This window comes from Beta vulgaris, chromosome 3 (genome assembly GCF_026745355.1).
Source record: "Beta vulgaris subsp. vulgaris cultivar EL10 chromosome 3, EL10.2, whole genome shotgun sequence".
Lineage (NCBI taxonomy): Eukaryota > Viridiplantae > Streptophyta > Magnoliopsida > Caryophyllales > Amaranthaceae > Beta > Beta vulgaris.
The window spans coordinates 48,567,619-48,590,987 of NC_079204.1; the positions used below are offsets into that span (position 1 = coordinate 48,567,619).

Here is a 23,369-nt window from a genome sequence, read left to right on the forward strand (position 1 = left end):
TCACCCATCGTATTTACCGTTACAATATCCACTGATTTTCCCATATGGGGAAGATGGATATCGAGTAGATGTTATGCATAGAGACAAGACCGCATCAAGTAGTTCTACGAATAAAAGAGAACGACTTACTATGCGGGAGTGGTTTGCATACAGAATGCAAGATCGTGAACATGAAACCGATACTTTGTTATTATGTCGTCGGTTGTATCAACAATTTTTGGTTGACGGTTACACTATGATTGAGGCGGAGAGGCTCTCCTTTCTAAAGAATAACCAACAAAGTTTAAGATCAGATAATGTGAAGAATTTAAGAGGGGCTGTGGAAAGAGGTGATACAGAGGGATCTTCCAATGGTAGTCGCGTTGTTATACCACCGTCATTCACAGGTGGACATAGCTACATGAGAGAGAACTATCAGGATGCAATGGCCATTTGTAGATGGTATGGTTATCCAGATTTGTTCATAACCTTTACGTGTAATGCTAAATGGCCAGAAATAAGCAGATTCGTTCAAAAAAGGGGACTTAGACCCGAGGACAGACCGGATATCATCTGTCGAGTCTTTAAAATGAAGCTTGACCAATTGGTTAAAGACCTAAAGGAGAATGAGATATTTGGCCGAGTTAAAGCTGGTACGTATAAATAAAATCCGGTATAATGATGTTGATTTCTACAGCTTTTTTCATCTTTAATATATATATATAGATTGAATTAATTGAATTTCATACTACTTTACAAAACAATTTACACAGTCAAGATTAGTTGGTCTACTTATAAAGTTGTTCATCAAATAATGATGCATACATATCTTCTTTTTTCTCCAGTTGTTTATACAGTTGAGTTTCAAAAGCGTGGGCTTCCCCATGCTCATATACTTCTTTTCCTGCACCCTGCTGACAAATATCCACAGGCAAGCGATATTGACAAGATTATATGCGCTGAGTTACCAGACCCAATTGAGGATCCGGATTTGTATGAGACTGTTACAGAAATGATGCTACATGGTCCATGTGGTCCCTCAAACACTAATGCACCTTGCATGGATCAAAATAAGTGCACAAAGCATTTTCCTAAAAGATTTATTGACGAAACAAAGGTTGACGAGGAAGGATATCCAGTTTATAGAAGAAGAGATAACGGAATCTCGGTTGAGAAGAACGGAGTGCATCTTGATAATAGGTTTGTTGTTCCTTATAATCCACAACTGCTTCGTAAGTATCGTGCTCATATAAACGTTGAATGGTGCATTGGTGCAATCAATCCAGATCGATAAAGTATTTGTTCAAGTACATAAATAAGGGTTACGATAGAGTAACTGATGCTGCTTATCAAAACAGAAATAGCTGCGATGATCCACAAAAGATTGATGAGATTAAAATGTATTACGACTGCCGTTACATATCTGCTTGTGAGGCAGTGTGGAGGATATATGGATTTCCTATTCACTATCGAACCCCTCCTGTTGAGAGATTGAGTTTCCATCTACCTGGGGAGCAAACGGTCGTCTACACTGACCAGATGGACGTGGGAGATGTACTTGATAGACCTAATGTTGATAGCACAAAGTTTTTATCGTGGATGGAATGCAACCAAAAGTATGAAGAAGCAAGACAGTTGAGTTATGTAGAATTCCCACGAAATTTGTTTGGAAACAACCTACGCGAGAATGGCACCTAGGTCGAAAGGGTTCGCACTTGGCAGGGTATACCATGTCGCTCCAGGTTCTGGTGAGAAATACTATCTAAAACGCTCCTTAATTTTGTAAAAGGCCGACGTGCTACGAGGATATAAGAACGGTTGATGGTTAGTGTATCCAACCTTCAAAGAAGCTTGCTACGCAAGGGGGCTGCTTGATGACGACAAGGAATACATAGACGCCATAACAGAGGCAAGCTTTAGAGAAACGGGGCATTATCTGCGAAATCTATTTTGCATGTTACTTATGTCTGTAGCTTATCTAAACCAGAAGACATATGGGAAAAGACATGGCACCTACTATCTGATGACATTCTATATAAACAACGTCGTGTTCATAAAAACAAAGGTACAAGTTACAGTGCTTTGCATATTTACTTTTTTTATCGCTTACTTGGATGTTTAATAATTGTGCAACGAAAAAAGGATCGCTATGACATAAAAGAAGGCAGCTAATATTAAATCTTCCCTATCGCATTGCAGATTTAACTCTAACGGATGAACAAATTCAAGCTTTTGCACTGGCAGATATTGAAGCTAAACTGCAAAGTAATGGAAGTAGCCTTCGAAAATTCAGTGAGATGCCTTTTCCAGATGAATTGGTCGTGTTTGAAGGTCAAAATAAGCTAATAGCGGATGAGCTTTCATATGACATACCCTCATTAATCCAGGAATATAACAATCTGTTTCCATGTCTAACCGAAGAACAACTAATGGTTTTCAACGAAATAATGCACTCTGTTAATGCCAATCAGGAGTGTGTTTTTTGTATACGGATATGGAGGCACGGGTAAAACATACATTTGGAGGACATTGTTTGCTGCAATTAGGAAGATGGGTGAAATTGTTTTGCCAGTAGCATCAAGTGGAATTGCGTCCCTACTTCTTCCAAAAGGTCGAACCGCCCATTCAAGGTTCGGGCTTCCACTCAATGTTTGTGAAAACTCACGTGTGTAGCTATTAGGCCTGGTTCTGACTTAGCTGCATTGCTCATGAGAACAAAGCTAATTATCTGGGATGAAGCACCAATGATGCACAAATATTGCTTTGAAGCACTTGATAGGAGTTTAAAGGATATTATGCAAGCTGTTGATCGAGATAATTTGCATCGACCATTTGGAGGTAAAGTTGTTGTCTTCGGTGGTGATTTAAGACAGATTCTGCCTGTTATACCCAAGGGTACAAGGCAAGATATAGTATTTGCGACGTTAAACTCTTCGTTTCTATGGGATTCATGTAAGGTTTTGAAGCTTACACGCAATATGAGACTTCAATCATGTTCTTCTTCGTCTACCGCTAATGAAATCAGGGACTTCTCAGAATGATATGAGCGTTGGTGATGGCAGAGCTGGAGGGCCCAATGATGGAGAAGTCGATATTGAAATCACTGAAGATATTCTTATAGACGGTGGAGATGACCCCATATCATCGATTGTCGACAGCACATACCCTTCACTCACTGATCACCTTTGGGAAGCCAAATACTTCCAAGAAAGAGCAATTCTAGCTCCAACTAATGAAAAAGTTGAGAAGGTAAATGATCATGTGTTGTCCACAATTCCAGGTGATGAGAAAATTTACTTGAGTTGTGATGGAATTAGTAAAGATGAAGGGAACTTAGGGGCTCATGATATATATTCCACTGAATTCTTAAACACAATAAAGTGCTCGGGCCTGCCAAATCATAGTATTAAGTTAAAAGTTGGTGCGCCTATCATGTTACTTCGTAATATTGATCAGACATCTGGATTGTGTAATGGCACGAGGCTGGTAGTGAAGCATTTAGGCAATCGAGTGATTGAAGCTACTGTCATTTCAGGGAGCAATGTTGGTGACAAGGTATTCATCCACGAATGACACTAACACCGTCTGACTCAACAAAATTTCCTATCAGATTTCAAAGACGGCAATTTCCTTTGACTGTGTGTTTTGCCATGACAATAAATAAAAGTCAAGGACAATCATTGTCGCACGTCGGGCTGTATTTACCGAGGCCTGTTTTCAGTCATGGTCAGCTATATGTCGCTATTTCCCGAGTCACGAGCAAAAAAGGACTTAAAATTCTGATTTGTGATAAAGAGAATAATGTGTGCAAAACAACCACAAATGTTGTTTACAAGGAAGTGTTCCAAAATGTATAACTTCATACACATTTTTGTAATGTTTGTTAATATAACTTTTACTTATTCTTTCATTACAAAATTCGTTGTCTGCTATTGGTTTCATTGAAAATTCTGTCTTATTAAGCAAATCACTTCCCGTGCATTTTTGCACGGGTCCCAAAACTAGTTGATATATATAGCATTTCCATCAATACATTGATGTGGATGTTTGAGGGTTTTAATTTCCTCTTAGTCATTGATCTCTTTAATTACGACCCTTAAAGTATAGAGAAAATTTTAGTTTTAGTCAATAATAACGGGTCTACACTAAACCTTAGATTTCAGGTTTTGTACAACTCACCACCTTAAGAAAATAATATTCACGGGAAAAAAAATTTATATCTGAGAAACATCAATTAGGTCTTAATCATAGTATCAAAAATGACTTGGGCAAGTTGAATGTAGGTTACAATAGTCTTCAACAAGAATTGATGATATAATAATGTTGTGAAAATAATGATGTTAACGCTAATGAGGGTGTCTGGGCTCATATATGTAATATATGTAAAAGTATACAATTATTACAAGGATACTCTTAATATCGTCTATTACACTCCCTCAAACTGTGCAGGGTGAACCACGTACAGTTTGGACCTCAAAAACTCAAAATCTGATCAGACAAACCTTTTGTAAAAATAGCGATTTTTAACTCAGTAGGAACATAACGTACAACTAAGTCACCATGAGTAAAACACTCCTGCACAAAATGATAATCAATCTTGATGTGTTTACTGCAATCATGCTGGACTGGATTCACAGCAAGATAAGAAGTAGAAACATTATCACAAAAAAATTTAATTACAACCCAAAAAAGTATTAGAGAAAATTTTACTTTTAGTCAACAACAAGTTTAATCACTAGACCTTAGTTTTTAGACTCTTTACAGCTCACCACCTTAAGAACACAATATTCAAGAGAAATAAGTTTTAGGCAAAATTAGTCTCAACGCTACAATTTATGGCGCGGGTGCACCCATCACCACCAACTTTGACTAATAGCAAAAACACTACAAACTATTGAACTGGGTGCAATTAGTGTCATAAATGACGCTAAAACTAATTACTCTCAACACATGTTCACATGATTTAGGATTATAATCAAACAAAATATAGGATAAATGAAAGAAAATGGGGACAATGGAAAAAATTACCACGGATTTCCGTCGCCGGCAAAAAAAGTTAGCTTTAGTATCATTTATGATACTCGCTGCACTCAACCTAATAGTTTGTAATGTTTTGAATACTAGTCAAAGTTGGTGGTGTTCGGTGCACTTGCACCATAGTTTATGGTGTTGAGTCCAATTTGACTTAATTTTATATCCGCTAAGCGCTAAACATCGATAGGGTCTTAGTCATAGTATCAAAAATGACTTGGGGAAGCTGAATAGGTTGCAATAGTCTTCAACAATAATTGATGATATAATAATGTATGTACCTTAGCTACATTTATGCCAAATAATTCAAATAGTAAAAAAAAAGGATGATCTCACTCAATCTAGATTGGGGAGAAATCAGAAATGTAATTATCTTATTTAATAATCTGATAATGGAGTAGTACAACATTAGCAATACTACTAACTGGATATGAGATGGTAGTTAAAATGAAGAGAATTACTCCTAGCTAAACAGTACAAAGCAATTTTGTTTGCCTTTAGTTGACAACATTATTTGCTTTTTAGTCTTATTTAAATTATTTGTGCCACAATTTGTATGCCCACTTATTTTGCCACTAAAACAACTCTAAACATTAATAATGGCAAGCAGCCAAAGGAGGACCACAGAGGCACTTGTTGTGCTCAAAGCTCTTCCGACCAAAACGCTTCAGCCCATTTGGAATGGAGCCACAAAGGTCATTATAACTCACATCAAGACTCTTTAAGCTCTTAGACAACGCAGGTAAAGAGCCAGTTAGTTTGTTACGGGAGACATTGAACTCCGAGAGCGACGACAATGCCGAGACCGACGATGGAATCACTCCGGATAAATGATTCGCGGAGAGATCGACTACTTTGAGTTTCTTCAACTGGAAAAGCTCTTTTGGAATAGGCCCGGTTAAGCTGTTCATCCCGAGATCGAGGTGATATAGTTTTTTTAGCTTGGTAAGGGACTTTGGGATAGTCCCCGTGACATTAATATTATCTGCTAAGGTGAAGAAGCTAAGGTAAGGCAGGTTACCGAAATCTGACGGTATAGTACCCGAAAGACCCCAGGAGCGGCTGAAAGTGACGGTGTTGATTCGGCCGTATTCGCTGCCGCTTTGCATTCCGCACCCTACGAAACTCCAGTCTGAACAACAGTCTGTGCTGTCGTCCCAGTCTGAAAGGCGGCCGTTAGGACCGCCGAAATGATCTCGGACTTTTAGGAGGACGGCTTTGTCATTGGCGTTACATGGTGGGAAATCTGTTGCCTGTGTGAAGATGATGTGAATTAGGAAGATGGAGAAATAGAGTAGGGTATAGAGTTTTGGAGAAGTAGACATTATGGATGTTAATGAACTAGTACGGTGGAAAATGAGACTTGTGTTGTGTGTATAGATGTAAATTGTACTAAGAATGGTGGACCAATGAAGGGCACTCTTTATAGATTCTCAAATTGCCAAATCTTATCTATAAGACCTACCGTTATTATTGACTCTTTAAATTTATTTAATGTAGTAAGTGTGATGTATTATTTTTAGTAGGTCGTTATTTTCTCTTTCCATCAATATTAATCAATAAGTTTGAGGTGGTAAAGTAGTTACATCGGTTCCCATCTTATATCTTTGAGGTTTAGGGATTAAATTTCATGAGATTTATCTGAGCAATTTTTCTTATCCCCAAATGTGCTCCATTCATCTTATCTTTAAAAAAAATATAAAAACATACTTTCACATGATTTTTATTAATAATTAAATGGATTTTTCTAATTTATGCCACGAGGCATTGGTTAATAGCATCAAAAATACTTTATAAGATATCATTACACTAAAAAAACGTTTCCATTTCAAAATTCAACCAAAGTAAAAAAAATCTTACATGATTATAATTAGAGGTGATCATTTTGGCCCGGCCCGCGAGCCCGACCCGCTTTTTGGCCGGGTTTTGGGCAGAATTTTTCGGCCCGCGGGCCGGGCCGATCATTTTTTTTTTGCTTTGGGCGGGCTTTGGACAAGCCAAAAACAACTTTGTAGTCTATTTTTTGGCCCGGCCCGTTTTGGCCCGCAAAAGCCCGCTAATTTAGGCCCGAATTAGCGGGCTTTGGACACAAAAATTCGGCCCGGCCAATGGGCAAATTTTTTTGGCCGCGGCCCGGCCCGAACCCGGCCCGGCCCATGATCACCTCTATGATTATTCATTATCTCTATCTTAGGTATTTATCCTTATTTATTATCCCCAAATAAAATCTTATTATATTATACTTCTTCCGTTCGTTTCCTATTGCAACAATTACTACTTTAGGTAATTTCACATCTATTGCAACAATTCTATTTTTGGTTAAAAAAACAACTTTAGTTGACAATACTGCCTTTACTAACCAATCATTAATTACTTACTTTGCCTCATAAAAGTTGCTTTTACTTAATCATGGATTGATTTATCTCCTACCCTAGTTAATTAAAGGAGTACTTTTATGGTAACTATCCACCCTTTTCATTTCATTAAAATCCGTACCTAAATCCATTATATATTGTAATAGAAAAAGAATAGAGAAAGTATATCTATACTAATATATTAAAAGGCGTGCGAAAAGCAGAAACGGTGCCACGTGACGCTCTCTCTAGGGAGTTTTTAGTTCATGTAATTAATCCATGTACAATAAAAAAAAAAAATTAGAAATTGTATAGTATAGGTTTTGATCCCGTGACCTCAAGCTCATGAACTAAAATTTTAACCACTAGACCAAGTTGTATTTAGTGCTATTATATCAAAGTACAATATGAATAAATGAAAATTTTCTTACGCGGGGCATAGCCCGGACCTAATAACTAGTTTTATTATTAAAATCTTGAGTAACATACGTTAGAAAAATCCTGAATAAATATAATTATTAATAGTCACTTAGTTGTATATAGGGATGTATGACTAGTTTTGTTTGTGCTCGTAAGGCGTGAGGAGAATTGCGTGGTTTAGCAAAGGAATGGCGAGCTCTCCAGTTAGAATAAAAAATGTTATTAGAAACTTAGCCCACTCCTATTTTCTGTAATGAAAATATCAATTCGGATAGGCCTCAGAAAAGTAGATTTGTTTTTGGATTGGTGTTAATTTCTTGCTATATAATCCCATTCGCCACTTTTGATAGGCCTCTGATTTGTAACTCTCAGCCTCTTCTGGGGCGCAAAATTAAATAAATACCAAATTATCAAAAAAAAAAATCGGATTTTAATGATCAAGCTTTAACTTGGTTGTTTAACAAATTTTTTTATGCATGCCTTTTTCAACAACAAAAAAAACTAGCTAGTTTGTTTGGCAGTTGGTGGGTAATTGATACGTGTTGCAACGGAAGCGATTATCAAAGCAATAAACTCAAGAAAACGAATAAAGAACACACAAGATTTAACGAGGTTCACTATCAATTTGATAGCTACGTCCTCAAGGCAGGGGAAAAGATTGTTTCACTATGAACGAGATGATTACAAGTACAATAGGCAAGATTCAATGATATTGAATCTCAAAGACTCTCTCTAATCTCCTCTATTGTGTTTCTCTCTAATCTCTCTCTCTAATTTGTGGTAGAAACAAAGCATACAATTAGGGCACCTATTTATACCCTCATTAAATGAGAAACAGAAAACCGGGAAAAATTCGAATTCCCGATAGGTGCGGGCGCACCACATTTTGGTGCGGGCGCACCGATCTGGTGCGGGCGCACCAACAAATGTGCGGGCACAACCTTCTGCCTCTTCAACTGAAATCCGTCGTACGAGTGTGCGGGCGCACCCTCCTGGTGCGGGCGCACCTTGTTGGTGCGGGCGCACCACTCGTGCCGAGCACCTCTCGCGCAAGTCACTTTCACAAATCTCCACCTTGACTTGCATCTACCACACAACTCCACTCAAAACAATCAACCAAACATGTATCTCTTCAACAGTACTCGAGATACACTTTCCCCTCCTGCATTGCATCTTTAACCCGATGCCGGGCTTGCCCACTTTATCCCGGGGCCGGGATTGCCTCCACCTTGAGGCACAACCTCTCACAAGTCAAATGTGACTATCAACGTTCAACAAGTCCAAGCAATGTTTGAACTTGCGAACTGGAACTGGCTTGGTGAACATATCAGCTGGGTTGTCTGCAGTCCCAACTTTCTTCACCACTATCCTCTTCTCACTCCTCAGAAAATGGTACCTTACATCAATGTGTTTAGTCCTATCATGGTGCACCTGATCCTTAGCAAGACAAATAGCACTCAAGCTATCACAATACACAATAGCACGATCATGGTGAAGACCCAGATCACTAACCAAACCACGTAACCATATACCCTCCTTTGCTGCAGCAGTCAAAGCCATGTACTCAGCCTCCGTAGTAGACAAAGTCACTGAAGACTGCAAAGTAGCCTTCCAACTAACCCAGAACCTCCTAGAGTGTATACATACCCAGTCATCGATCTTCTAGTGTCTATATCACCACTGCATAGTCCGAATCAGAATATCCGGTCACCAAACACTCAGTATCATTCCCATAAATGAGACCCACATCTGCCGTTCCTCTCAAGTAGCGGAAAATCCGCTTCACTGCCTGCCAGTGTTCCTTCCCTGGTTGAGTCATAAACCTGCTCACAACACTAACAGCATGTGCTAAGTCTGGCCTAGTGCAAACCATAGCATACATCAGACTACCAACGCACTAGCATACGGAACCTTAGACATATACTCTTTTTCCTCATCAGATTGAGGAGAAAGCACAACAGAAAGACGAGCATTTGCAGCAGCAGGAGTATCAATAGATTTCGCAGTACTCATACCAAACCTGTCAAGTACCTTCAAGATATAACTTTTCTGAGAAAGGAAAAGTTTCTTCCGTCCATGATCCCTATAGATCTCCATGCCAAGAATCTTCTTTGCTGCTCCCAAATCTTTCATGTCAAACTCGGAACTCAGAAGCTTCTTCAACTTCAACACGTCTGACTTCTTCTTTGCTGCAATAAGCATGTCATCAACATATAACAATAAGTAAATATATGAACCGTCCTCCACCTTGCTATGATAAACACAAATCATATGGACTCCTGTCAAAACCATGCTCAACCATGAAGCTGTCAAACCTCTTGTACCACTGTCTAGGTGACTGCTTAAGTCCATACAAGGACTTCTTCAAACTGCAAGCAAACTTCTCTTTTCCTGGAACAACGAACCCCTCTGGTTGACTCATCAGAATATCCTCCTCCAACTCCCCATGTAGGAAAGCTGTTTTCACATCTAACTGCTCAAGTTCCAGATCAAAATGTGCTACCATTGCTAATAACACTCTAATAGAAGTATGACGAACCACTGGCGAGAAAATCTCATTGTAGTCGACCCCTTCCCTCTGACTGAACCCTTTTGCAACTAGCCTGGCTTTATATCTGACACTTTCACCCTCTGAAGTTCCCTCTTTCCTCTTGAAAACCCACTTGCAACCAACCACCTTACGACCCTGTGGTATCCTCACTAGTTCCCATGTCTGGTTCTTGTGAAGAGACTCCATCTCCTCACTCATAGCAACTAACCACTTAGCTGATTCGTTACTAGAAACTGCTTCCTTGTAGGACATTGGCTCAGGTGACTCAATATCTTCAGCTACATGTAATGCATAACCAATCATCTCCTCTACACAGCAGTTTCGGCCAGGAACATTCCTGCCCTCTATCTGTTCAATCAGTCTCTGCGTCTTCTTCCTAGGTCGTTTCTGACCTTCAACAACAGTTTCCTCATGATCAGACTCAACATCAGCTGTTTCATCAACAACAGCTACATCCCTCTGACTAGTCTCCACAATGGGAGAACTCACTGGAGCCTCATTATCCTTCCCCTGAGTTCGAACCTGTGCTGTGGAGTGGATCTGAGCAACTACTTGCTCAGATCCTTCATCTGTGCTCTCATCAGTATCACCTGCAGGTTTGTTAGCAGATACAAACATAGTGTTTTCATCAAAAGTAACATCTCTACTAAGTATAACACGCCCTTCTGATGGGGACCAAATCCTGTAACCCTTCACACCATCTCCATACCCCAAAAAACAACCCTTCTTAGCCCTTGGTTCAAGTTTACCCTCATTCACATGATAATAGACCATACAACCAAAAACACGCAAACCAGAATACTCAGCACTTCTCCCAGACCATACCTCATAAGGTACCTTGCAGTCAATACCTGTATGAGGACCACGGTTTATCAAGTAACATGCCGTTTTCACGGCTTCACTCCAGTACTTCCTAGTCAACCCTGCATTAGAAAGCATGCATCGAACTCTCTCTAGCAAAGTCTGGTTCATGCGCTCTGCAACACCATTCTGCTGTGGTGTTTTCCTGACAGTGCGATGTCTCACTATCCCTGCTCCCTGCAAAGCTCATTGAACTCATCATTAACAAATTCTAAACCATTATCCGTACGTAGCCTCTTAACCTTCTTCCTGTCTGATTTTCCACTAAGACTTTCCATTGCACAAAAGTCTTAAAAGCCTCCCCTTATGCTTTAAACAATAAAGCCAACAGTACCTGGAGAAATCATCAATAAAAGTCACAAAATAACTGAATCCTCCTATACCTTCTACCCGAGCAGGCCCCCAGCAATCTGAGTGAATATAATCCAGCGTCGCCTTAGTTATGTGCAGCCCCTTCCCAAACTTAGTCCTGTGTTGCTTACCCAACACACAGTGCTCACAAAACTCAAGGTTCTTCACCTTGTGGCCACAAAGAAGGTTCATCTTGGATAATATCTGCATCCCTCGCTCACCCATATGCCCAAGTCGTCTATGCCACAACTTAGATCTCCTCAGAACTTGTAGATGCAACATTAGCAGAACCAGTCAGAGTAGTACCTTGTAACACATACAGAGTACCCAACTTAGTGCTCTTAAGCACCACTTCGAACCTTTCCACACACATAGTTCCCCATCCGAGCCAGAAAAAGTAAACCCTCCTTCATCTAAGACACCCAGAGAAATCAGATTTTTCTTTAACTGTGGAACATGTCTAACATTCATCAATGTACGAATCTCACCCCCCAAAGTCCTTATCTTGATGGAACCCCTCCTACAACCTTACAAGCAGCATCATTACCCATAGTAACATTACCACCATTACAAGACTCATAAGAAGTAAACCAATCACGATTTGGACACATATGGTAAGAACACCCCGAATCTAAAATCCAACGATCAGACGGACTAGGCATATCAACAGCAGCTAATGCTAGGTCCTCTTCGGAGTCATATTTCGTATCCTGTTGTGCAATGTTAGCATTGGAAGCTTTAGGATTCTTGGGACATTTATTCTTCCAATGGCCAGGTTCTTTGCAATAGTGACAGACATTCCTAGGATTGGTCTCTTTACCCTTAGAATTTTTCTTCTTCTTAGGACCCTTCCCCTTAGCCGAGTTCACCACCAACCCAGCCCCTGAATCTCCACCACTCTCAGTCGTTGCCGCCTTCTGGCGCAACTCCCTAGTAAAAAGTGCTGACTTCACCTCCTCTAGGGTCACAGTCTCTCTCCCAACAACAAATGACTCAACAAAGTTCTCATATGAATGTGGAAGTGAAACAAGCAAAATCAAAGCAGCATCTTCATCCTCAATCTTAACATCTATATTACGCAAATCAAGTAAAATAGTATTAAGTTGATCTAAATGATCTCTTAGAGACGTACCTCCTTGCATACGCAAGGCAAACAGCCGTTGCTTCAAAAGCAACTTGTTGGTGAGTGACTTCGTCATGTAGAGACTCTCCAACTTCGCCCACAGACCTGCCGCAGTGATCTCATCTGCAACCTCTGTGATCACATCGTCTGCCAAGCACAGCAAAATCGTGGAGTGAGCCTTCTCCTCCATCGCCTCCAATTCGGCCTCACTAGGGCCTCCAGCCGCTCCACTCTTGTCACTCTTGACAAGAGGTTTCCAGATGCCTTGTTGCTTCAACAAAGCCGCATCTTTATCTGCCATAGCCCAAAACTGTTCCTCCCCGTAAACTTATCAATCTTTGAGTTCATCGTATTCATCTTCCCAAAACCCTAACGCTGATTTTAATCTCAAGCTCTGATACCAAGTTTGTTGCAACGGAAGCGATTATCAAAGCAATAAACTCAAGAAAGCGAATAAAGAACACACAAGATTTAACGAGGTTCACTATCAATTTGATAGCTACGTCCTCAAGGCAGGGGAAAAGATTGTTTCACTATGAACGAGATGATTACAAGTACAATAGGCAAGATTCAATGATATTGAATCTCAAAGACTCTCTCTAATCTCCTCTATTGTGTTTCTCTCTAATCTCTCTCTCTAATTTGTGGTAGAAACAAAGCATACAATTAGGGCACCTATTTATACCCTCATTAAACGAGAAACAGAAAACCGGGAAAAATCCGAATTCCCGATAGGTGCGCACCACATTTTGGTGCGGGAGCACCACTCCTGGTGCGGGCGCACCAGCCAAATGTGCGGGAGCACCAAACTTCTGCCTCTTCAACTAAATCGTCGTAGCGAGTGTGCGGGCGCACCACTCCTTGGTGCGGGCGCACCTTTGTTTGGTGCGGGCGCACCACTCGTGCCGAGAACACCTCTCGCGCAAGTCACACTTCACTATACGTGAATGTGATTATATTAATTTTTGACTACTTGATTGTGTTATATATATATATATATATATATATATATATATATATATATATATATATATATATATATATAATATATATTATATATATATAACTCATTGTATTAGATGTTCTAGAAATGTTTGGTAGAAAGAAACTAATCAACACTACTTAAACTAGGAAAACAATATGCAAGGACATAAGTAGCTTGGAACTAGGACGGCCATCAAGAGATATAGACTTCATGATCAATACACGAAGATGATGAGTTAAATATCAAGTAGTCAACATCTATTAATGTAGAGCTTTAATGTCCTAAACTAACTTTAAAAAAGACAATCACTTTGGCAAGTTGTCCACTTCCAAATCAGTTGTTATAATTATACTATGTAGTCTCATTCAATGGCGCATTGGCGCGTCTTTTCTTTACATTTTTGTGGTCAAATTTCCGAACCTTTACATATTGATAAACGGCAAAATTCTGGAGCTGTGGGCTGGAGGATAATGCGGCCCACCGCACGCCTCATGCCATATGCGGGGGCGGGGTTGGAAATGGACAAGAAAAAAGTAATCATGTCGTGTAGTAGTTCTGTCAAAAATTCAAATGAGGGGTTCCCGACCCATGTGTTAAGTCGGGTTGGACGGGCCAGGTCGCCAGCCCATCATACGCAGGTTGAGCTCGAGCTAAAATTTAGCAATGGTGTGATCATTGGCCACTCGTACTAGCGGTCTCATGTCAGGTTGATCCCAACTCGATTAACAAAATTTATCATATATTAGGGTTGTATCGTGAATATGGTGCAGCTAATCTGTGTTAAGTCGGGTTGGACGGGCCAAGTGGCTATTGATAGAGTTTGTGAGAAAGCTTGAAAAAGTATTGAAAGAGTTTACAACCTATTTATATAACAACTATGACAATGAATATAGGAAATAAAGATATTATGTTAATAATATTCTAGAGAATATGCTATACAAATTAAGAGATAATATCCTAAAGATACACATGATATCGTAAATATACTAGATTACAATAACTAAAATATTTTAATTAAGATATGTACTATACGTATATCTTCTATATGCCCCACAAGATGGACGATCGGAGGAAAAGACCAATCTTGGAAGATAAATATAATACGTGATATTTAATGAAGTTGAAGAAGTTGTCGGAGAGCTCGGGCACGGGTTTGAGCGACGACAGTGACGATGAGTAGAGCAAAGATGAAGGTGATGATGGTCCACAAAGAGAAATTTTTTTTTTTATTACTATTTTAAAGGAAAGAAGTAAAATATGAAATAATTAAAAGAGGAGAAGGGCGTTGGCTTTGTGGGTGTCTTTGATGGTTTTTTTTTAAAATGTTAGATGAAGTGATATATGGTTGAGTAGGATGGAGCGCTGACAGGATTTAGTTGTTTGGTTGTTGGAATAATCATGCACTAATATTGAAGAAGAGGAGGATAGCCATGATAGAATGGTGATAATTGTTGAGACTGTTAATGTTTCTCCATTAAAGTTTGGAGAAAGTAGTTTCATGTTCGGCAACGCTTTTGGTAGTCAATTAAACTAGGGGGGTGTCGAAAAGGGATTGTTTCTCCGTAAAGGTTTGGAGAAAAAAAAAATTGATAATTGGCATCTCATGGTATATGAGATACGGGGTTCCAAAAGAGGTGAGCAGAAGTGTGATTTTGGTTTGAAGCTTTCTGAGAAGGAAGTTTGATATGGTCAGTGGCCACCATCATTTGTCGGCGTCGGCAAAAGGTTTTGATTATGGTGTAGCCATGATGGGGGAGGATGATGTCTGGTTTGGGAGTGATATTAGCACTACCGCCATTGAGGGAGGGAGATTAGGGAAGGGAAGCGTGTCGGCAAAAGGTTTTGATGGTGTAGCCATGATGGGGGAGGATGATGGCTGGTTTTGGAGTGATATTATCACTACTGCCATTAAGGGAGGGAGATTAGGGAAGGGAAGCGTGGTTACGGATCAAAGCTCTTGATACCATGATAGAGTTTGTGAGAAAGCTTGAAAAGTATTGAAAGAGTTTACAACCTATTTATAGAACAACTATGACAATGAATAGAGGAAATAAAGATATTATGCTAATAATATTCTAGAGAATATGCTATACAAATTAAGAGATAATATCCTAAAGATACACATGATATCGTAAATATACTAGATTACAAGAACTGAAATATTTGACTAAGATGTGTACTATACGTATATCTTCTATAAGCCCATCATACACAAGTCGGGCTCGAGCTAAAATTTAACAATGGTGTGATCATTGGCCTCTCGTACTAGTGGTCTCATGTCAGGTTGATCTCTACTCGATCAACAAAATTTATCATATATCAGGGTTGTATCGTAAATATGGTGCAGCATTTGAAATGATTTAAATGAACAAATTATTGAAAATGAGAGTTCAAGATAAACACATGGGAAAAAATTAGTTTTCATACTACCATGTAGTTGTTAACAATCACGAAACGACATTTCAGATTGGTAACCAGAAATTTCGGTTCATCATTTTTGCGAATCGTAACCGTAACTCTTCAAACAGGTAACCGCCTAAGTGGTTAACCGATTTTGCGATACGATATTACGATTAATCATTAACTGTTACAAAAGTTTTAATATTTGATTTTACTACACACACACACACACACACATACATACATATATATATATATATATATATATATATATATATATATATATATATATATATATATATATATTATATATATATATATATATATATATATATATTATTTTATAAAACAAGTTGTACTAGTTGTTGGTCAGTACTCCCTACGTTTCCTAAAGATCTTCCTTATTACTGTTCTTACAGATACCAAGGAGGATCCATTTGTATGGGGTGTGAGGTGGGTAAAGTAGGAGAGAGAAAGGGGGTTAAGATAATTAAACAAATAAAAATGGGTTAAAGTAGGAGAGAGCGAGAAATGGAGTAAAATTGAATTAATAATGTAATGGTGGACCATATGATAGGGACATGAGAGTGTAAAACGGGAGAAAAATCCAAATAAGGAATAAAGTAGAAGAGAGAAGATTGTTTGGAAACGTACTTAAATAAAAAGAAGAAAGATCTTTGGGAAACAGAGGGAGTACAACATTATTAGAACAATACAAAGGTCTCCAACAAGATAACAATGCTTTTTACTAAACTACTTTCTGGTTTCTACTTTTACACTAGGTGACTTAGTTTTTTTGTTTGTTCTTTTTAGAATTGCGGTAACAACTATATGATTAGTATTTTTGTAGTACTACTTGAATGCAGTAACAACATTACAACTAGGTGATTAGTATTTTGTTCTTTTTGGAATTCAGTAACAACACAACATTATTACTAGGTGATTACTAGTAGTAGTTAGTATTAGTATATAGTATGTCAGTAAGAGTAATATAGTAACAACTAAAATAGAATTTTACGTAATAACTAATAACTAATCAATCTAATTATTATAAAATAGAAGAATAATTAAATTAAATGACTATATATTCGATTTTTCGGTATCACAATAACTATCCCGTTTAACCATTATTTTTAACGGTTCAGTTACCGGACCATTTAACCTCTATCTTTTTGGTATGATTATCTCCCATTTTGACTGAGTTTTCGGTACATTTTTTCAGTTTCGGTTTTCTAAACACCCATGTACCATGCACAACTCCAAGCATAATGCAATAGGGTTAAAATTTTGTGTTAAGAATATAGTCCACATGTGAGTTAGGAATTTTTGTCCCACATTAAATTAGAGAAATAATAAATTAATGATTAACATATAGATTATTGGTGGGTACTCCATCTATCACCAATTGGTTTTAAGATGCCACCCTGCTAACCTTGTATTTATCATTTTGTCGGTTCTACTTGCTTGCTTTTTATTTCTTTCTCGCAAATTAACTGCAAATTTAATTTTTTTTTTACATATATTAGAATAAACCGATTTAATTTGTTTCCCTCGATTTTCACTTGTTAATCTTATTTGATCTTTTTTTACTACTAATATGCTTCATCTATTATTTATTGCAATAATTTGACTTTAATTCATGCTTTTTAACATATAGTTTTGACTATTAATACCTTGATAATGAAAATTTGATATTTATAAAATATACTTTGCCAATAATCGAATGCCATATTACTCCCTCCGTCCTTATTTACTTGCTATATTTCTTTTATGGGAGTCAATGTTTATCAACTTTGACTGATTATTTTGAATTTTTAGTAGGTAAAATATAGTTATATGTGGTCTTGTTAAATTGATGATGTGTAGTGTTATTTCTCTAGGAACACTACAAGAGGGGAGTGAATTGTATGAGTAGAAATGAACGCACTTTTTGCGTAATTATAAAACTAAACTAGAAAAACAAGCAAGGGAACACAAGAGATTTTACGAGAAATAAAAAACTTCTTGGGTGCAACAGAAAGAAACAAACTCGAGCACAAGAGATTTTAAACTCAACTCTTTCACTAATTAGGCCAAACACCTTTGTTACAAACCTAATTATACTCCAAGTTCGTTAACAATTGTTCCCTTAACAGCTATTCCTCTCAACTTCACTCGAAGTTAACTCTCTTTTACTTGCTTCACTTAAAGCTTCTCTTATACATGACTTCACTCAAAATTCTCTTATTCCAAAACCAAATTTACAATGAACATTAAACTTAGTGGAATATAGTGAGAAGGTAATTGGAACACTTGACTTGATAAGAGAATGAAGGTACTTACACTTTAATTACTTAATAGCTCACATAATCACTTAGCCAGTCACAATTTGAAACTTAATTGTATATGTATATTTATAGTACTAATTGTATAAAACATGAGATTACAACATGTATCAGTGGTTTACAATATTTTTCCATGTTGTTTCCTAGCTTGAGGAACATGCTCCATTTTCTCCCACAAACACCACGTTCAATTAGAATCTGTCTAACAACCAATACTGACTTCCTACAATTTTTACTTGTGTTTTACATCTTTATTTTTGATTTATCCAAAAAGATTATTTTAATTAATCAAATCAATTTTTAAATCCTTTTGAAAAAAATATCCAAAAAAAATTCTTTGAAATAAAAGGATTTAATTTTTCAAATAAGATCGATAAAATCTTTTACATAAAAAGATTTTCTTTAAACTCGACTTTAATCAAATAAATCTTCAACTTGATCTTTCCTAAATTTTATCCTCTAAAACCTCAATTTATATCTTGTAACCATTTCACATTATAAGTTCCTATGACTGTTACTTTGTTCCTTTATTTTAGATTAATTGTACCAACATGGCTGTTCCATAGAAATGAACAGTCATACATTTTCTTTACATATCCAGGTGTTCCTTACTAGAACTTACTCGTTCCTTACATAGGAACTATAAGATAAAAAGCCTCCCTTGATCCTTTTGCTCCAACGTAACTCCAGTACTAGTTCCTTGAGCATCTTCACTTAATCCTCAAAATCCTGTTTGATTTCTTCCTTAGACCTCTTTGCTCAATTTGGTTATACCTTGCAGATTTCCATTCGCTCAACAATTTGTTATTTTATAACTTAGTTTGTATCTTTATTCCTTTGTATTCATCAAAACTAGGGTTCAACATGTTGATTTATAATTTTCACTTAGATGGAATATGATGAGATATTCACGGTAAAAAAAACACCTTAATGACTATGCAAAAACAAATTTAGCAAGTAAATACGAACAAATTGAGTACATGATAACAATTATTCAGTATATATTGGCAACAAAATGGTCAAAGTTAAAATATAATTAGTGTAGAGAAGTTAAATGTTGCAAATACTCCCTTCGTCCCAAAATATAGTTTCCATTTCTATTTTGGGTGTCCCAAAATATAGTTCTCATTTTCATATTTAGTTCCACATTTTTCTGAAATTTGTTTAGAAAATCCATGTCTCATAATTTATTTGCTTCTTGAATTTTGTTGTTTCCTTTGTTTATTCAACCAAAATGTTACAATTAATGCTCTTTCACCAATTATTCTCCATTCTCTCTCCTAAAATCATATTTTGCCATAAAACATTTATTTAAAACAAAAAAAATCTTTAATATCCCTCTTAGATTCTACTTGCATAAATTACCGTGAAAAAAGGGAAATGGGAACTATATTGACGAAGGGAGTACAAAAAAGACGAAGGATGTATAAAAACAAATATTACACGACATGTTACAGGACCGTACCTGCATGACTATATTTTTTTTCTTAGATATTGAGAATAATTTAGAAGATTCTTTATGATTGTGAATACTGTCAATATTCTAAGTAAAAAGAACAAAAACTACAAAGGGAGTAGCAACAAAAAAACACATTATCATGGAGAATCTGATTAAATCTATTATGATGCTTTTGTTTCAATTTTTTTTACATGGAACTATATATATTAATAGTCAAAGTTTAGTTTTAAAAACCGTGAATACACAAATGAGGCAAATAATTTAAGAGTGAAGAAGTAAATTTTTAAGAGAACACGTCTTATGATCAAGCAATTAATTGATACACAAAATGATGGGACACGAGATTTAAGTTGAGAAAAATCTATTTTCCACCTTTCCTTACAAAGTGAAATAGAAAAATCCCTTTCTGATAATAAACAACTTTTGCTTTCAACCAAAGACAAAATCTAAAATCACTCACGTCCTGTTTGGTAGTCGTTAATAAATTGCGGTAATGGGAATGAATTTTAAGTGTAATTTTATTAGGTAAGTACCCTTAAAATCTCCATGAAGAGGCTTTTTTCCTCCATGGGCAAGCAATCTCACCCCTAAACTTGTGTTTTTGTCTTCAAGAGGTAGCAATTTTCATTACCACTCATTACCACCTACAAGGTGGTATTGGATGGGAATGAAGATTCAAGAAGGAAAGTGGACACTTTAGGATAAATTAGCATTACCATGGGAATGGACAATGATGTTCTTCACAAATTTACACACAAATTCATTCCCATTACCACCGTTTATAACCAAACTACCAAACATGCCTTCAATTTAATTAGAGTGTAGGGGATCATGGAATTATTTTACTTCGATAAGGATTAAAAAAAGAAAGAACCATTTTTCTTTTTTTCTGGGGTTACATGAGAAATTCATTAAATCACAAACTTAAGCCATGTCTACGAGGACGCGGCCCAAACAGTTTATTTGCTCGCATCATTCAAACGGCCGTGTTCAACTCTAATGTCATTTGCAAGCAGCCATAGGAGGACCACATAAGCACTTGTTGTGCGCAAATCTTCCCCGACGAAAACGCTTCAGCCCACTCGGGATAGCACCACAAAGCTGGTTATAACTCACATCAAGGCTCTTCAAGCTCTTAGACAACGGAGGCAACGAGCCAGTGAGCTTATTATGGGAGACATTGAACTCCGAAAGTGACGACAACGCCGAGACCGACGATGGAATCACTCCGGATAAATGATTTGAGGAGAGATCGACTACTTTGACGCTCTTTAACTTGAAGAGCTCTTCTGGAATAGGTCCGGTTAAGCTGTTCATGCCGAGATCGAGGTGATATAGTTTTTTGAGCTTGGCAAGGGACTTGGGGATAGTTCCCTTGACGTCAATGTTATCTGCTAAGATGAAGAAGCTGAGGAAAGGCAGGTTACCGAAATCTGAAGGTATAGTGCCCGAAAGACCCGAGAAGCGACCGAATGTGACTGAGTCAACGCGACCATATTCTTTGCCGTCTGTACCACACCCTACGAAGTCCCAATCTGAACAGCAATTTGTGTTGTTATCCCACTCCGAAAGGCGGCCGTTAGGGCCGCCAAAATGATCTCGGATTTTTAGGAGCACGGCTTGGTCGTGGGTGTTGCAGATTGGGAAGTCAGTAGACGTAGAGAAGGTGAAGAGTGAGAGGAACAAGGTAGAGAAATGTAGGAGGCGAGAAAATTTCGGAGTAATCTCCATTATTGATAGTAAATAAGGATTTGTGTAGGAGAATGATGAATGAACAAGGGGGGAGGGGGTATTTATAGAATCTTAAACAGAAGAAAGTGGGTGCTGGTAGATGTGTTTTCTGTTAGATGGTTTGTTGTTGCCTCTGTGTGAGGTTTAGGTTGTATTGGTTTTTGGCGGCTCTTGCTTGCTTTTGGTAATACATCTTACATTTTACCAAAAAAAAAAAAAAAAAAAAAGAATCAAATATCTATTCCCTTTACTTCTTGGTTAGTTCAAACTCTCATCAACGCATTACATTATCACGCGGGGCTATGAGATGTTAATTAATACGTGTCGTTTACCGTATAAAATAAAAAATCTATTCTTAGACTTCAAAAATATTAACAAGTAGAAAAGGATAAGAAAGGGTCGATCCCACAGAGAGACTGCTAAATTCCTTACTTCAAAGTTTAAATGAGAAAAAATATTATTAACATTTAAAATAGAGATTATACAACTATTTACCTATTTACTTAGATTTGGGGGTTTAAGATTGTAGTAACTAATATACTAAGTAAAGTAAAACTAATCTACTATCTACAAGTGATGACAAGCAAGTCGGATAATTTCCACCATTAAACTTAGTAACTTTCGTCATAATATTGAGTATAATCATCGAGTTGAAGATTAATCTAATAGATTAACTATAGTGATTTTGATAGCAATCCCACCCTATTCTTCCTTACTTTAAATTAGTGTTGAACTAGGCCGACACTAATTCTAAACTAGACTTGCCATTGCAAATATGATCGCAACCCTCAACGACTACATCTAGAAGCATTATAAACTAGAAGAACATCATTAATCCTAATTAAATTAATACATAGGTACTTAATATAATTAGATCAAATTACACTTTAACATTAATCTGACCCATTCGCAGACCCAAACTAACATTAGTCGCTACTTTTATTATGCAATTTAAACTAGGCCAAACTACATAAATAGCAACTAATTGTAATTCAAACATAATAAGATAGCAAATTATACTCAAATATCAATCATACGGCAGGCTGTAGAAGTGTAGGATTGTAGCCTACAGTGAAGAAATTCAAACTTGAATTATTAGCTATGTTATATTAAGTATTAACTAATATAAAGTGAATGAATTTTATTGTAAAGATAATTTGCACCGAAGAAAACTTAGCTTTGTACGTAAGGTTGTAATCAATATTGTAAAATAAATAAGTCGTAATATCATTCACTTGAAATAAGAGAGAAACATATATAATTCTTAGGCATACTTTTCCTCTCATATTGTTGTTATTTTGTTTGCATCATATCTCCTTCATTCGTCTCTTATCGTAATTGGACGTGTGAGTAGTCAAAATTCATCTACTCGGAAAGATCTTGCTCATGATGTAATTTGTTTTTGAAGAAAGTGAAAGACGCATCTGCAGTTTCCATTTCAAACAGACGACTCATCCGATTTTCTTGGAGTTTTCTGGAGCAATGTTATTCTCTTCTTTCTTTGCCATTCTAGTATTATTTTCCACCTAAAATCCAGGTAACTAGTAGTTGTCTTAGAACGATAGAGATTAGGGTGTTTTTCGGTATTGGATTATTACGCTAGGAAATTGTTTAAAAATACTTTTTGAATGAAATTATTGATGAAGTTTGACGTGAATATACTTGATGTATGCTATGTGAATTGTTGGAACACAAGGTGACACTCAAGAAGGGGGGGTGGGTTGAATTGGTGACGAAATCTAATCGATTTTCGCAAAACCTTGGTTATGGCCTGGCATTGTGCCAGGCACTGTGTAAATC

The 23,369-nt window shown here is 37.2% G+C and overlaps 3 protein-coding genes across 3 annotated transcripts; 1 reads left to right on the top strand and 2 right to left on the bottom strand.

Annotated features, from left to right (window-relative positions):
* The first annotated feature begins 3,021 nt into the window (after positions 1 to 3,021).
* On the top strand, positions 3,022 to 3,552 carry LOC130590837 (uncharacterized). Its single transcript, XM_057393410.1, has one exon. The coding sequence runs from the start codon at positions 3,022 to 3,024 to the stop codon at positions 3,550 to 3,552; it is 531 nt and encodes a 176-aa protein (XP_057249393.1).
* Positions 3,553 to 5,363: 1,811 nt separating this feature from the next.
* On the bottom strand, positions 5,364 to 6,427 carry LOC104889239 (polygalacturonase inhibitor 1). The gene has a single exon (XM_010674412.4). The coding sequence runs from the start codon at positions 6,333 to 6,335 to the stop codon at positions 5,604 to 5,606; it is 732 nt and encodes a 243-aa protein (XP_010672714.2). The 5' UTR covers positions 6,336 to 6,427; the 3' UTR covers positions 5,364 to 5,603.
* Positions 6,428 to 20,667: 14,240 nt separating this feature from the next.
* On the bottom strand, positions 20,668 to 21,729 carry LOC104889240 (polygalacturonase inhibitor 1). The gene has a single exon (XM_010674413.4). The coding sequence runs from the start codon at positions 21,567 to 21,569 to the stop codon at positions 20,841 to 20,843; it is 729 nt and encodes a 242-aa protein (XP_010672715.2). The 5' UTR covers positions 21,570 to 21,729; the 3' UTR covers positions 20,668 to 20,840.
* Positions 21,730 to 23,369: the final 1,640 nt, after the last annotated feature.